Source organism: Palaemon carinicauda, chromosome 39 (genome assembly GCF_036898095.1).
Source record: "Palaemon carinicauda isolate YSFRI2023 chromosome 39, ASM3689809v2, whole genome shotgun sequence".
In the NCBI taxonomy this organism is placed as follows: Eukaryota; Metazoa; Arthropoda; class Malacostraca; order Decapoda; family Palaemonidae; genus Palaemon; species Palaemon carinicauda.
The window spans coordinates 21,097,088-21,113,885 of NC_090763.1; the positions used below are offsets into that span (position 1 = coordinate 21,097,088).

A 16,798-nucleotide genomic window follows, 5' to 3' on the forward strand; every position below is an offset into this window, starting at 1 on the left:
GAGCCTCCAGCAGAGGAGGTGCTCGTGCCGAAGGTCAACGTGGGAGCAAGAAGAAGGGTTCCAAGTCCTTTAACCCGAGAAATGCGGCAATGTCATTTTACTACAGTCCCGTGGTGCGGCTATCTTGACAAAAATACAATGTTTCAGAATCTAACCCATAACTGTACCAATGTTTTTGTAATAACTTCGTGCATGTATCATCCAAATATTTTATCCTACATCTTGTTTGTTAATTTGTTATAAACCATCAAAGTTAATTTTAAAGCGCGACGTGGTATCTTACGTGATGGCCAATGGGTGAGTCTGGATTGTCTTTCGTGGGTAGGGGGGATGGGTAGTATGATGGGTATCACCCACGGTATCACGGGAATGTTTGCGCCCGGTAGAGGTTAGCGATTTTTATTTACTATATTCCGTACTATGTAATGAAGGTTTTAGGCTATTTTTAACAAATGGCCTTTACTATATATTGAAAAGTGTCGTGATAAAAAAAAATACTTTATATTTTCAAATCCTATGATATAGAATTGTATCTATTCCTGAAATAATAATGATAATTTTAGTTGATGTAGTCACATTTACTATTTACAAACACATTATTTACTTCGTTTTTTTTCCTTTATCTATTCATAAAGTGACTATTGTTACCATTGCAATTATCTTAAATCTGTTCAAAATAATATATCATATTTAGTGAGAATATATATTTTTACTTACAATTTTGATAAACCAACTTAGAATATTTGAAGGAACAAACTGAATAAAAGTAATGCAATATCATAGTGTTTTACACACACACACACACACACATATATATATATATATATATATATATATTAGTTGTAACCTAAAATGTCATATTTAAAGTACATAAAGAGAGCAATAATTATATCATATTGAAAACATGATAATTATTATTGGAATTTTGTATAGATAAACACAGTAACTAATAAACTCATGACCTGGCCCATGTGTTCAGACTAATGACAATAGGTTTTTATGACATTTTTAAGCATTTGTATATAGTAATGCATATATCAAAAGTATCACCGCATATTAAAATATACAGTATTTACGGTATATACAAAAGATATAGAAAATTCCTATTGTGGATATACATAATGAAAACAGGCTATATAAAAAATTTCTTAAAAAGATTATTCTCTCTCTCTCTCTCTCTCTCTCTCTCTCTCTCTCTCTCTCTCTCTCTCTCTCTCTCTCTCTCTCTCTCTCTCTCTCAATATTTTGGGTATGCCAGTGACGAAAGCAGTCGGTTGGACATGAAGGCACATTACATTACATTATAATAGTAACTCATACTCCTTGTAAACAACCCTCCATTTACTTATAATAAAATTATACTTTGTAAACAAACACTCGCAGATATTCAAAACAAAAACATTCGGTATTGTTGTCGTTAATATAAAACTAGGCAACCGCCGTCCTGACGTAGGATTTGAGAGTTGCCACAGGTTTTATTTCCCTCCCTACACAATATATGACGATGTGATATCGTTGGTATGTATGTGTATGTATAATGTTATATGTTTTTTTTTTCATCATTCATGTTTCTAATATGTTAATATAAAACCAGTTTTAACTGAAAATAATTACAATTCGCCTTTTTCCCTTGCAAAAAAGTTAAAGTTCATATGTGGAAAGGTTTTATATTATACATAATTATATAGGTAAAATAAGGTTATAAACATTAAAATTTCTACCAGAGATATTATTTTATCATAAGAAAAATAATAAAAGTCGAATAAGTTCACAAGGGAATTTGCAAGAAGAAAGAGAAAATTGCGCTCTGAAGAGGCTTATAGCAGTCTCCCATACAGCCGCTCAAGAGGCTTGTAGCAGTTCTCGGGTTAAAGGCAGAGTCTGACTGCCACCTTCTTCAGACAGCAGTGGGAGCCAGGCTCAAGAACTACTGGCAGGCCTGGGAGAACAGGGGCGCAGACGCACAGTCTGTCAAGTTACTCAGAGAGGGGTACAAAATTCCATTCTTGCGCAAGCCCCCTCTAGCAACAACTCCCATCGACCTCTCTCCCAGGTACAGAGAGGAGGACAAGAGACTAGCTTTGCAGCAAGAGGTGTCTCTCTTACTACAAAAGGGAGCGGTAGTCAAAGTCCGGGACCATCAATCCCCGGGCTTCTACAACCGTCTCTTCTTGGTAGGCGAAGAAGACAGGAGGGTGGAGGCCGGTGCTAGACGTCAGTGCTCTGAATGTCTTTGTCACAAAGCAGACGTTCACCATGGAGACGACAAAGTCGGTTCTAGCATCGGTCAGGAAGGAAGACTGGATGGTCTCGTTAGACCTAAAGGATGCTTACTTTCACGTCCCCATCCACCCAGATTCCCAACCTTTTCTAAGGTTCGTTTTCGGGAAGGTTGTATACCAGTTTCAAGCCCTGTGCTTTGGCCTAAGCACGGCACCTCTTGTTTTTACGAAACTGATGAGGAATATTGCCAAATTCCTGCATTTAGCAGACATCAGAGCCTCCCTCTATTTGGACGACTGGCTTCTAAGAGCTTCGTCAAGTCGTCGCTGTCTGGAGAATCTAAAGTGGACTCTGGATCTGACCAAGGAATTGGGTCTCCTGGTCAATACGGAAAAGTCCCAACTCGTCCCATCCCAAACTATAGTGTACCTAGGAATGGAGATTCAGAGTCAAGCTTTTCGGGCTTTTCCGTCGGCCCCCAGAATCAGTCAAGCCCAAGAATGCATCCATAACATGCTGAAGAAGGACCGATGTTCAGTCAGGCAGTGGATGAGTCTGATAGGGACGCTTTCATCACTGGACCAGTTCATCGCGTTAGGGAGACTCCACCTCCGACCCCTTCAATTTCACCTAGCTGTTCACTGGAGAAAGGACAAGACGCTAGAAGCGGTCTCGATTCCTATTTCCGAGAAGATGAAGTCTTCACTGACTTGGTGGAAGGACAACATTCTCCTCAGGGAGGGTCTGCCACTGGCTGTTCAGACCCCCAACCACATTCTCTTCTCGGACGCATCGGACACGGGCTGGGGTGCGACATTAGACGGTCGGGAATGCTCGGGCACGTGGAATGCGGATCAAAGAACGTTACACATCAACTGCAAGGAGCTACTGGCAGTTCATCTGGCCTTGAGAAGCTTGAAGTCCCTCCTTCTAGGCAAGGTGGTGGAGGTGAACTCCGACAACACCACAGCCTTGGCGTACATCTCCAAGCAAGGAGGGACTCATTCGATGACGTTGTACGAGATCGCAAGGGACCTCCTCACCTGGTCAAGAGATCGAAACATATCGCTAGTAACGAGGTTCATTCAAGGCAACATGAATGTCATGACAGACCGCCTCAGCCGGAAGGGTCAAATCATCCCAACAGAGTGGACCCTTCACAAGAATGTATGCAACAGACTATGGGCCTTGTGGGGTCAGCCTACCATAGATCAGTTTGCAACCTCGATGACCAAGAGGCTCCCAATTTATTGCTCACCGATTCCGGACCCAGCAGCAGTTCACATAGATGCCTTTCTTCTGGATTGGTCCCATCTAGACCTTTATGCATTCCCCCCGTTCAAGATTGTCAACAGAGTACTGCAGAAGTTCGCCTCTCACGAAGGGACAAGGTTGACGTTGGTTGCTCCCCTCTGGCCCGCGAGAGAATGGTTCACCGAGGTACTGCAATGGCTAGTAGACGTTCCCAGAACACTTCCTCTAAGAGTGGACCTTCTGCGTCAGCCGCACGTAAAGAAGGTACACCCAAGCCTCCACGCTCTTCGTCTGACTGCCTTCAGACTATCGAAAGACTCTCGAGAGCTAGAGGCTTTTCGAAGGAGGCAGCCAGAGCGATTGCTAGAGCAAGGAGGACATCCACTCTTAAAGTCTACCAGTCGAAGTGGGAAGTCTTCCGAAGCTGGTGCAAGTCGGTATCAGTATCCTCAACCAGTACCTCTGTAACTCAGATAGCTGACTTCCTTTTATACCTAAGGAAGGAAAGATCTCTTTCAGCTCCCACGATCAAGGGTTACAGAAGCATGTTGGCAGCAGTCTTCCGTCACAGAGGCTTAGATCTTTCCAACAACAAAGATCTACAGGACCTCCTTAAGTCTTTTGAGACCTCGAAGGAGCGTCGGTTGGCCACACCAGGTTGGAACTTAGACGTGGTACTGAGATTCCTTATGTCAGAAAGGTTCGAACCACTTCAATCTGCCTCTTTTAAAGATCTCACTTTGAAGACCCTTTTCCTCGTCAGCTTAGCAACAGCTAAAAGAGTCAGTGAGATACACGCCTTCAGCAGGAACATTGGATTTACATCTGAAACGGCTACATGTTCCTTACAGCTTGGTTTTTTAGCCAAAAACGAACTTCCTTCTCGTCCTTGGCCCAAATCGTTCGATATTCCAAGCCTTTCTAATTTGGTTGGAAATGAACAAGAAAGAGTACTATGCCCTGTAAGAGCTCTTAAGTACTATTTGAGACTTACTAAACCATTACGAGGACAGTCAGAAGCTTTATGGTGCGCTATTAAGAAACCTTCTTTACCTATGTCGAAGAATGCAGTTTCTTATTATATCAGACTTTTGATTCGAGAAGCTCATTCCCATCTGAATGAGGAGGACCATGCTTTGCTGAAGGTGAGGACACATGAAGTTAGAGCTGTCGCAACTTCAGTAGCCTTCAAACAAAACAGATCTCTGCAGAGTGTAATGGATGCAACCTATTGGAGAAGCAAGTCAGTGTTCGCATCATTTTACCTTAAAGATGTCCAGTCTCTTTACGAGAACTGCTACACCCTGGGACCATTCGTAGCAGCGAGTGCAGTAGTGGGTGAGGGCTCAGCCACTACATTCCCCTAATCCCATAACCTTTTTAATCTTTCTCTTGAAATGTTTTTTATTGTTGTTTTTTGGGTTGTCCGGAAGGCTAAGAAGCCTTTCGCATCCTGGTTGATTTGGCGGGTGGTCAAATTCTTTTCTTGAGAAGCGCCTAGATTAGAGGTTTTGATGAGGTCCTTTAGTATGGGTTGCAACCCTTCATACTTCAGCTCCTAGGAGTCGCTCAGCATCCTATGAGGATCGCGAGGCTCAGTAAGGAAGACGTACTTAAAAAGGCAGAGTAATTGTTCAAGTCGACTTCCTTACCAGGTACTTATTAATTTTATGTTTGTTATTTTGAATAACTGCTAAAATGAAATACAAAATACTTAGCTCTTAATGTTAACATATAATGCTGGTCTCTACCCACCCCCCTGGGTGTGAATCAGCTATATGATCACCGGCTAAGTTTAATATTGAAAAATGTTATTTTCATTAGTAAAATAAATTTTTGAATATACTTACCCGGTGATCATAGATTAAAGGACCCTCCCTTCCTCCCCAATAGAGACCCAGTGGGCCGAGGAGAAAATTGGTTCTGTGTTGACATGGAGTACTTGAGTACCTGCTCGACAGATGGCGCTGTTGATGTACACCCCCACCTGTATAGCGATCGCTGGCGTATTTTGTCCTTAGGTTTTTCTGTTGGGCAGCAGAGCTGACAGCTATATGATCACCGGGTAAGTATATTCAAAAATTTATTTTACTAATGAAAATAACATTTTTTCGTTAGTGAATGATGTGGAAGGTGGAGGATGTTGTGCATTTGAAAAATTGTCTTTTTTATCAAATACTGTACAGTATTTGGTGTTGTGGGTTTCATAACTAGGATTTTCCATTCTCAAGATATTCATATTTAAGGTTTATATTAATATGTGATTATAGCTTAGCTTGCACTGTAGATGAGTTAGCTACCAAATGATTTCATCATGAGTACAATGCGTTCAAAGTACTGTAATGTTAAAAATCATCATACTTGAAACATGATACTGCAGTTCAAATACTATGCCGTATAGTAAGATGTATGAGCCAGGTAAAGAAAATTGCAGTAAATCTTTTTTGAGATATCAGATCTATGATAACTATTGTGTAATTTTGAACAAAAATATAAGTAAAGTTATTCAAAAATAAGAAATGAATGAAACTAAGCTTTAATTCCTTTTATAAGATAAAATTAAACAGTTAAATGTGGCTCAATTTATTTGTAACCTTTATGAAACTCCCATATATAACTACCGTACTTACCTTTCATATTAGTTTTTACTAGGAAGTAAATAAATATTAGGTGTTTTCAAGTATCTGCGCAAATATTCTTATATTTTTTATATTTAGTTGCAGATTATATATAGTTTATTGACTGGCTTTAGGTTTTGTTATTTAGAACAAATTTGGCTGCTCAGTAGATTCTTAATTTGAATGTCTTTACAGTACAACAGGTACTTTTCAATTATCTTAATTTTATTGGGCATATTTTAGCCATGAAATACTTCTTATGTTATTTCCTGGTATTGGACAAAATTTTTCCGTTGGATAAATCCAAGCTTTACATTTATTTCTTCCTTTGCTTCCAGGTTCCAACAAGGGCTCTCTTTTATGTTTTCCTGGTTATGTCTGACTTCATGGCTCTCCATTTCTTCTTTCTTATCCGTACAGAGGGTTCATGGTTGGACATAGGCACATCTCTTAGCCATTATGTCATTTCTATGGCCACTACACTTTTTCTAATACTGTTACTCTTCATCTCCAAGTTTCTTACAACCTTTACAGTTGTAAAATCATCCAAGGAAGGTGATTGTGTTTTACCAAGGGTCTCAGTTAGTAGACCTCATAGAGATTAATGCAGTTTTATGGCTAGTGAAAAAATAATTTTATTAATACAATTTTAGATAAAGCTTAAATGTTTGCCTTAAAAGACAATTGTTCTTAACTGTCCATGTTTAAAGCAAGTGACTGTGAATCACTTCATAGAAATAGTGTTCTTAGAAGTAAATAGTATGCATACTGTCTCTCTTTATAAACTGGTACTCTTGATATATGTATAAAGGTTAAATACTGTACACAGTTACTCATGTACCATATTTTGAGTAGCTTTTACTGCCTCCTAAAGCTTTAGTAATTATATACTAAAGATGATTTTCTTTCTTTGCAAAACAAACATATCTATGTTATTTGCAAATAGTAAAGCAAATTCTAAGGAATCTTGAGGAAAACACTGTTTTGGAGGTTAGGTAATTTTTCTAACAGTGAAAGGTTTCAGTTGGTTCTGTTAACCTCTGAGATTTGAAGAACATGCTCATCAATAAATTTTTAGGTTGAAACTGTACTTTACACTATTTCATTTATTACTATACACTAAAAAAACCCACCAAAAATAAGTAAAGAAATGGATTAGATTTATAGGATAGGAAAGATGAGAGATAAGAAAAGGATATTACTGTATAATTAAAAGTTGAGCTGATTAAAAACATTATAAAAGATGAGGAAACAGGTGGCTGCTCTTGTAATAACCAGACTTATCAGTACTGGAGTGAAATAAAGTAAAATACTATTAACCTTTTGTATAAAGGGTTGGATATTGCAGGGTTAGTGACAGAAAGCCAACTTATTAGATTTTACTGTCTTGAAGCAAGCAAGAAATAAATAAGAAATTTTATATAAATATATTACAGGTACAGTACTATCATGAAAAGTAATATAGGAAATATTGTGATAATAAATTCTAATAACAATAATACGCTCAGTATCTGATATTTGTTTCGACAAAAGACTTTAGTGTTAGAAATGGTGCTCAACATATTCAGAGGGAAGTATTGAAATAATAAATGTTATTAAAAATCCAATTTTTTTTCTTTTGTGGATGAGTAAGTACAGTAATGGTATTGCAGTAATCAGTTACCATTAATCAGTGTCCTCTTTGTTTATTATAAAATGTACCTAAAGCTGATATACTGTCAAACAAAAAATTTTCTTATACGTATACAAATCATTCGTACTTGAAAATGGGGATATGTCTTCAGCGGAACTGGAACAACCATTAAATCGTTAATAACGTAGTTGGGCAATTATAGGTAGTGTGGGAGTGAATTCCCCCATCCGCTTGTCAAAGAATAAACACTTTTGTCTGTGACTGTGATAGGTGAAGACATACTTTTACTCACCTCTCACAACTGTTGGAAATTTCCGGACAGTTGCTTGTGAAAAGCGTTCTTTTTCATTTTTGTGAGAATGCTTGTTAGTAAGCAAAAGTGCACTGAAAGTAAACATGTGGCTAAGGGAGTATTGTTCCTTTGTGGATATAACTCTTGGTACCTAATGTGTTGTGCACTATTGTGAAGGGGTTTCTGTAAGAAGTCCTCCTTTGTTCTGTTATTCTCGCTCTTCTGATCAGGCAGATGATAAACTCTTGACTAACTTTTCTCGCTTTGTGGTAGTTTCTAAAGTTTTGAGTGTAACTCATCTCCCTTTATGGTAGTTTTTAAACTTTTGAATGTAAGGCATCTTGCTTTGTGGTAGTTTCTAAACTTTTGAGTGTAACTCATCTTGCTTTATGGTTGTTTCTAAACTTTTGAGTGTAACTCATCTCACTTTGCGGTAGTTTTGAAACTCTTGAGTGTTAACTCGTCTTGGTTTGCTGTAGTTTCTAAACTTTTGAGTGTAACTTGTCACACTTTGCTGTAATTTCTAAACTTTTGAGTGTAACTTGGGCATGTAATTCATCTACCTTTGTGGTAGTTTCTAAACATTTGAGTGTAACTCATCTCGCTTTGCGGTAGTTTCCAAACTCTTGAGTATAACTCGTCTCACTCTGTGATAGTTTCTAAACCTTTGAGTGCAACTCATCTCACTTTATGGTAGTTTCTAAACTTTTGAGTGTAACTTGTCTTACTTTGTCGAAGTTTCTAAATTTTGTGGTGTAACTTGTCTCACTTTGTTGAAGTTTCTAAATTTTTTAGTGTAACTCGTCTCACTTTGTGGTAGCTTCTCTGCCTGGGAAGGGAGTTACCTTATTTGGACTAAGTTTTCCCTAACTTTATGTCTGATAGTGATAATTTTTCTTGTGGTTGGCTCACCTGGTGCTCACAGTGTTACTTGGATGGTGATCCCTGGGTTTCAGTGTGAGCGAATGTTCTCAGTGCTTCCTTAATGAAACACCCTAAGCACTTATAGCTACAGTCATTATTGGTCGGAAAGATAATGAATCCTATGTCAAGGAAGAGTGGTTGGCAAAGGAAAAAGTGTTTTCATCCTCTCTCTTTCTTCACCAATCTCTTATCCCTCCTGTATTCCCTTCTTCAGATATTTCTTCCTTGAGAAGACAATAATGAAGTGGATAGTTGCATGGGAAAGCCTTTTGCCAAAAGTATTTTGGTACTTAAAGTGATTGCTCTCCTCCTTCGGCCGGGGGTGTGATGGTCATCATAATCATCGTCATCTCCTACGCCTATTGACGCAAAGGACCTCAGTTAGATTTCCCCAGTCGTCTCTATCTTAAGCTTTTAAATCAGTACTTCTCCATTCATCAAATGGGCATTTCACAGAAGTAAAACAATCTTAGATTTTTTCACTGAATCTTGTATAACCTACTCCAGGTGTTTCTCGTTGGCTATTCATGAGTCCATCTGTACTCCTCTCGGGCGAACCGTTACTTGTCAGGTTGCCTTCAGTTGGGACTTTTGCTCCACTGTCAGCATCCATAAAGGAAGACTTCATGCCTTTACTGACTCAAGGGACTGTCATGCATGCAGACTTAAAGTAATTCCAGAAGCACTTTTTTTTTCATAAAGTTTTCACCTAAGTGTCCGTTTGAGTATTCTGTGTGGGCTGCTTAATTTAACCGTTGTTCTTTTTAGGACTAGACTGAGAGTAACCCCCACTCTTATTATGATATGAGAATTGTGATTATGGAGAGTCTGATCTTGCGCCCAAGCAAAGGACGAATACCTGAGAAGACTGTTGGAAAGGTAATTTTTCCTTGTACAGTAATCGTATCAGCCTGACTCAGAGAGGTAGCGCATCTGTTCTTGATTAGTAGGAACTACTAAACCACTCTTTGTACCAAGGAAGAACTATTGACAAGATGATATTTATGGGTTGTTGTGGCCTGGTTGGTAACGTCTCTGCCTGGTGATTGCCAGACAGGGGTTTGAGTCCTGCTCAGACTCATTAATTCCTTTATTGTCTGCAACCTTACCATCCTTGTAAGCTAAGGATGGGGGGTTTGGGGGAGCCTATAGGTCTATTTGCTGAGTCATCAGCAGCCATTGCCTGGCCCTCCTTGGTCCTAGCTTGGGTGGAGAGGGGGCTTGGGTGCTGATCATATGGTATACAGTATTAGTCTCTACGGCATTGTCCTGCTTGCTAGGGCAATGTCACTGGCCTCTGCCATTCATGAGCAGCCCTTAAACCTTTAAAGAGAAGAGTGATTTGCTCTCTCTCCTTCCCTTTTCTTCTTCAGACTCTATGAAGGAAAAAGCAACAGCAGTTAGTCACACAGGAGGCCTCTCACTAAAGTTTTTTGGGAATTCTAACATTTGCTCTTTTCCTTTGGGAGGAAGTAATGGATGCCATTTGTTGCTTGTTCCTTAGGAAGCTTTTATCCCTCTTCCGAAAGGAGCATTCTCTCTCGTCCTTCAAATGGTACCTTCAGAATTGGTCGAACGGTTTTGAGCACTATACAACAGTCGTCGCGTTAGATTGGATACTGATGAAAATTCTCAGCCACTAGCCAACATTGATTTTATGAGCCAGGTAAAGGCGAGATGTTTTGTACACTTTCCCCATTCCTGCCTGAGATAAGAGCGTCCTTGTACTTAAGATCTGCTTTCCTCCTTCATAAGGGAGTAATAGAGCTCACCCGCTAACTGATTCCTTCAGGGTCAAAAGCTACCATTGTAGCAATGGTTACAGTTGTGCACTAGTCCCATACACAAATCACCAGGACCATGGGCCAGGTAAAGATAGATTATATGATACGCTAAGAAACCTCCTTCTATCTGTTGACCCCCTTTTCTTTGGGTCCTGATGTGGCTGCTCAAAGGTTGGTTAGCGCCCTATGCTCCTTCAGGTTTTGAGGAGAGAAAGGCTCTTCTCCCTCTTTCTTGTTCCTCTCTCTCTTGAGGGGATGCAGCAGCTGCAATTGTTACACTCTTGTCAGACATCTGATGTTGGCGAGATACTTGTTGAAGCTCCTTTTATTAATACGTCTGCCAATAAATAACTCCGTCATTCTGAGTGTTTCACCAAACATTTCTTGTGATGTGCCTGGTTTGACATTTCCGATACCATATCCCCGTTAGTTTTTTCCATGCCTAGTGCAGTACTAGCTTCCTTTCAAGATAGCACTGGCCGAGTCCTTAATAACTTTTAAATCCATATGATTAACTTTTAACAGGTTGTTGTAGCTGCCTTCCTTGTTCTTGTACTAGACCAGGAAGAATGATGTGTTCAGGGAAGAATAGAATAATTTAGTTTGGTTCTAAGGGATTATCTCACATCAATGTCTTCTTATTTTAAAGGATGAAAGGGTTGTATATGCATAGATACAAATATGTTTTTAAAGTTATTTGTATTCTTCCTAGCTATACAAACCCTAGTCCTTACAATAAAGCTTCCCACCTTAATCACACCTTTCAGTCCTAGACCCCAAAGACAAAAGGAGCTGTCCTGTGACAGTTGGATGGGCAGGGTTTCCTCTCACAAAACCTGTTGTTTACTACCTACCTTGTTAACGATTCAGTGGCTGTTATTGCGTTGCTAAGAAATATCCTTATTTTAAAGGACTGGTTTGTAAAGCAAGGGAAAAGGTAAATTGCTTTAGAATTTTTTATATTACAACTCAGACAGTAACATTTGATTCAAAGAACTTTATGAAAATTGTACATTTAGATTTAGACTGCTAATGGGATAGTTAAATTTTTTAAAGTCTGCCACCCTATCACATACCTAGTTCAACTTTCACTGTTTCCAAAATATTCCTTACACACATTTCTAATTGTAAATGTATATTGTTCCTTTATGTGATTTCCTGAATAATTTATTAAGTTTTTATGATTATTTTGTCATTGTATTGTTATATATGAGTTTATGTTATTCCTCCCAGTGTTTTATGACTTTCTTTTAATTTATTCATCTAAACTGTAGCACTTCTGTACACTAGTTTATGTAGTTTATGACTAGTTTAAGCAGAAGTCTCGTTGTCCTTGGGAAGTTATATCTATATCCTTTGTAACAGGGTTTAGATTTTTTTGGAAAGTTGTTTTTATACAGTATATGAAATCATATTTATGATGCATTTTTACCACTCCTTCAATACCTAACATTCATATGATTAGTTGATTTCTTTAAATTTTCTGTTCTTAATGTGTTATGAACCAATAATTTATTCTGTTCCTATATATTGTATCTATATAGGAAAAATTTCTTAAAATCCACATACCAAATATTTAGATCAGGTAGCCTTTAAACTTTGAAAATTTTTGCTTAAATTGGTGTCTAGTCGCTTTAAAGGAGATGGTTAAACAGAATAACAAGTTCATAGTGTTTCTTTTATAATCCTAAAACTGTCTTAGTTATTCAAATTAAAATAATTATTCTGTGAATTATAGGTTTTTAGTTCAATGTCAACATCCAATATTAAATATATAAACTAAGTGAAAAGCACAAAATATTAGCTAGCTTTATTTATTTAATTAATTTTTGTCTGATTATAGCTCTTGTCACAAAACTACTGGTTGACAGCTTTGGTTCCTTTTGTCAACATTTATTGTCCACTTAATAATTTTAAGATATAATGCAGTACCATATAGTACTGTATATTTGGAATTTACTGCTGAATTATTTAATGATTTTGTTATCAGTAAGTGAACATTCCTTGCCAGGAAAGACAGCACATTTTTTTTTTTTAGAATACCTCACAAAAACTGCAGAAATTAGCTTTAAACTTATGCAAAATACTATTATAGCTTTTTGCAAAATCATTAATTGTATTTACAGGTTATTATGTTAATGTGTACATTTGTATAAAATAGCTGTTGATATGTAAAATGTAAATATTGTACTCCTGTTGGTGGTATTATGCTGGAAAGCTCAAGTTTTTAAATTGACCAAAGATATTAAGAGTTAGTTTATATGCTTTGGATGTTCTGTAACCACACTACTCCCATCAGAGTTTTAATCTGATTTTAATTTTTTTTTTTCATTCCATCCATGGTATGGATACTCATCGGTTTTCTTAGGTATTGGCCATAACATAAATGTACAGTGTATGAGGGCTTTTGGATTCTCATCAAGATTAATCAGATTTACTCAAGGTTGTGAGAAAACTTTTAGGGCTTGAATTTAACCCATATTCCTGTCCGTTATTTAGCTAGGCAAGGAGTGCACCGCACCAGTTATTAGCTTTTCCTCGACTTACCTCAGTACACGATTCATGGCAGTAGTAAAAGAAAAATAATTTCTCAATACAATAATTGTCTGCTAGTGGTGCAATATGTGAATCATATGAGTATGTTTTCCTTGGCCATGTAAAATATTCTTCCAGACCAGCATATGTGGTTGAACATTTAAAATGCCTTGTTAGTGGTCAGAATACATGTTTGTATGATCTTCCATTCCTATCCAAATTTCTGTACATTGAATGCCTATTTTTTTTAATTTCCCTTTTACTTATCCAGTTATGCATGTAAATTGTGGTTCAGTTAGTTTCAATATTTTGTTCAAGGGAGAATATTCGTCTTAAGACATGAAAAGCTCAACTCGTGAAAATCTATCAACTAATTGTACGATGTAAATATAATTTTATGGACAGCTTGTTCCTTTGTAGTTACAGTATATGTACCCATTACATTTTTTGACTGGGTTGTTTTTTGTAATGAATATGTATATTGGGATGAGAAAACTCCTAGGCAGAGATGAGGGTGTTTATATAAGATTAAAATAAGCCACAGAGAGTAGCAAATATTTGAATTTTCTTAGAACAAAGTTAAAATTTTTGGAAAATAATTTTATGATATATGGATTCTATACATATAATTGATAAACCAAGGAGAAATTTCTTTTTACTTCTGCTAAAGACTGTTGGTCTAAAGAGGAAAAATGTAGCTGTGATCAGGACTATTCATGTAAGTTTAATCTGACGAATGTACATGCATTTTCTTATTCAAATATGTGATTTAATAATGCAGATTTCAATCATAGATATGTATCATTTAGCTTCTGAAGCAGGAAGAGCTCGTATTTTGCACTGGGTGAGGCATATTTCAAAACAACTAAAAAATGAAATATTCACCCTTTATATTTTTAAACTAAAAATTTAGACTATTTGTTTTTCATAAATCCTTGATCAGTATTCAGAATGATCTACTCCATATTGTGAAATTTTATTTTATCATTACATAAAGCATTAGATCACAATACACAAAAGTTTTTTTTCATTTAGCTTGTTCCTACACAAATACAAAACATCATTCGTTAATAGGAGCACGATGTCAATGAAGCTGGAACATCTGTTAAAATTCAATGAAGTATAGTAGTTATAACTCCCAGCAGGTGGGAAGGAAGGCCAACTGCCTGTCAATCACCAAAATAAGTACTTTGGACTTATGTCACAGGATGTGTACAAACTCATGATGCCTCTTGAATTTTGGCAGCTTTAGCCTTTTGCTTTCTCTGTAGAATAAATGGATAAGCGTGTATACATGCTGTTGTGTAAATTTGGATAAAAGATAAGAACATGGATATGCAGTTATTTCTGGATACAGCTGCAAAACTTGTGATATATTTATGAGCAAACTTTCCATTAATTTAATCATCCTTCTGCCTTTGACATCGGGGATTCCTTAGAGCTAGTTTGTCGATGCTGTAGCACTCATTTCATGAGTTGTCATGTTCGGAACTTGCTCCTGTGGCCCTGAACAAAGTGAATTCCCAAATCTCCAAGCCTACGAAGTCACTGTGATCTAGCCGGTTGAGAAAGAGCTGCCTACCCCAATCTCTCGATCAAGGGGATATACAAATCTCTGCTGCACCAAGAATTAATCAAAATTTAGCATTGAAAAAAAAAGTACTACTGTAATAGTTTTTCCATTTTCATTTAAGCTCATATGTTGTATTTTGATACTTCTCTGTGAATTGCAGCTTATCTAGTGCAGGTTGTTGACTTTCTCAGCCCTCTCTTCATTAAGAGAACTGTCTATCGACATTGCTGGGAAAGGCTACCGCTTAGCCTTGAGCAAAGTCCTTTGACCAAGAAACGTGACGCCGGCTCCATATGGCCACCTTGGGACCCAAAGTCCCGAAGTATGGTATGACCAGAGTCCTCAAGTCTCTTATGCATGCCCCATATGAGCCTTTGAGATGAGCAATGGACAGATCTGACTTTATATTTGGTCTTTTAGCTTCGATGAAGCTTGTAGGGAAGCCTTTGGTATCTTGTATGTCACTAGTCATTCCGAAGGATGAAAGGAAGTTTCTTTAGTTTGTTGCCAGGGCCAAGTTATCTTTGACACCAGATTCAATTTCTCCATCTCTTCTCAGGAGACGTCCAAAGGGCATCAGACTGACTGGCATTTCTGTCCTGTTGGGCTTCACGGTGCTATCTTGAGGATTTGGTGCTTCAAAGACTTTTCTTAGCACTGGCAGAATAAAGAGTAAGACAACCATGAACTTTGTTTATTTTTAGCTTAATGAGACCATTAGTTGTGCCTTTACCTCAACCAATGAGGAGGTTAGAGTTTTAACTTTGGCTAGCAAGGGCCCACGAAGTTGGGTATAATGGGTCCTTCTAAGCACTTGGGAAGACCATATCAATGGCTCTTGTATCAAGACAGGATTCCGTTAACTCCAGACCTTCACCTCCCACTACCAGTAGGAGTATACTCTTACAAGTCCTTGGGTACCTTCACCCTTTGTCCTGTGGCATCTGCTCTACAGATTGTAAAGCCAGCATAGCTCTCTGGATAGAAGCTGCCTCTTGTCTGGTTTTCTAATCTTTTTTTCCTTCCCCCTTTTTAGGGGTGTAGTAATTTAAGTTTTAAAGGCCACTCATGAATGACCTAGGCAAGGGACAGTGATGTTGCCCTAGCAGGCAGGACATTGCCCTGGAACTGACCACATATACATATGATCAGCGCCCAAGTCCCCTATCCACCCAAGCTAGGGCCAGGCAATAGCTGCTGATGACTTGGCAGGTAGACGTATGGGCTCCCCAAAACCGTCCCATCCTTAGCTCACAAGGATGGTGTGGTTTCAGACACTAAAGAAACGAGTTGGAGTAGGACTCGAACCCCAGTCTGGCAATCACCAGGCAGGGTCGTTCTAATAGGTCACCACAACCCTAAGTTGTGGCCACTTTGAGTTGGACCAGTTGTCAGATAAAGGCGAGCTTCATAGCTTAAGAATTATCTCCTCCATCCTTCTAGATGAGGGAAGGATGAAAAGATAAAACTTTTTTATTTTTTTTTTTAACAATAGCCACAAATACATTCGGACAACATATCTCATACGATGATTTACCATAGGGTCTGTTGTGACAGAGAACAATTCTTCCATGGTACAGGCCTAAACTAACGGCTATGGCATCCCTGTACAGTACACAGACTAGTAGGTTTGCAGGAGTCATCACCTTGTGCTCTTGCACAGGACCAGTTGAACCAAACCAAATATTAGGTTCATAAGGACTTCCTCCCTCCTAAGCATGAGTCTCTTATTAATGGACGATGGTTTGTATTCACGTAGGACCATTTCACAAATTCTAAAAGTAATTAGTATTTTTCTTATGTACAGTACTGTACATTATATAAACTGAGTCCTCTTAGTTACACTTCCCGCCTCAACTGCTCTTTAAGTTCAGGCCTAAAAGTCAAAAATGCTTTTCTTGCCAACTGGCAGGTGGGGGGGGGACCCATACCACCTGCTTCTGTGTATAACAACTTCCAAGT

At 38.1% G+C, this 16,798-nt stretch overlaps 1 protein-coding gene across 1 annotated transcript in view; it reads left to right on the top strand.

Moving 5' to 3' along the window:
- The window catches only part of LOC137631064 (GPI ethanolamine phosphate transferase 1-like), a 135,673-nt gene extending 118,932 nt beyond the window's left edge, over window positions 1–16,741 (top strand). The window contains exon 16 of the mRNA XM_068362667.1: window positions 6,434–16,741. Coding sequence (XP_068218768.1) covers window positions 6,434–6,700 — 267 coding nt within the window. The 3' untranslated portion in view covers window positions 6,701–16,741. The remainder of the gene's footprint in view (window positions 1–6,433) is intronic.
- Window positions 16,742–16,798: the final 57 nt, after the last annotated feature.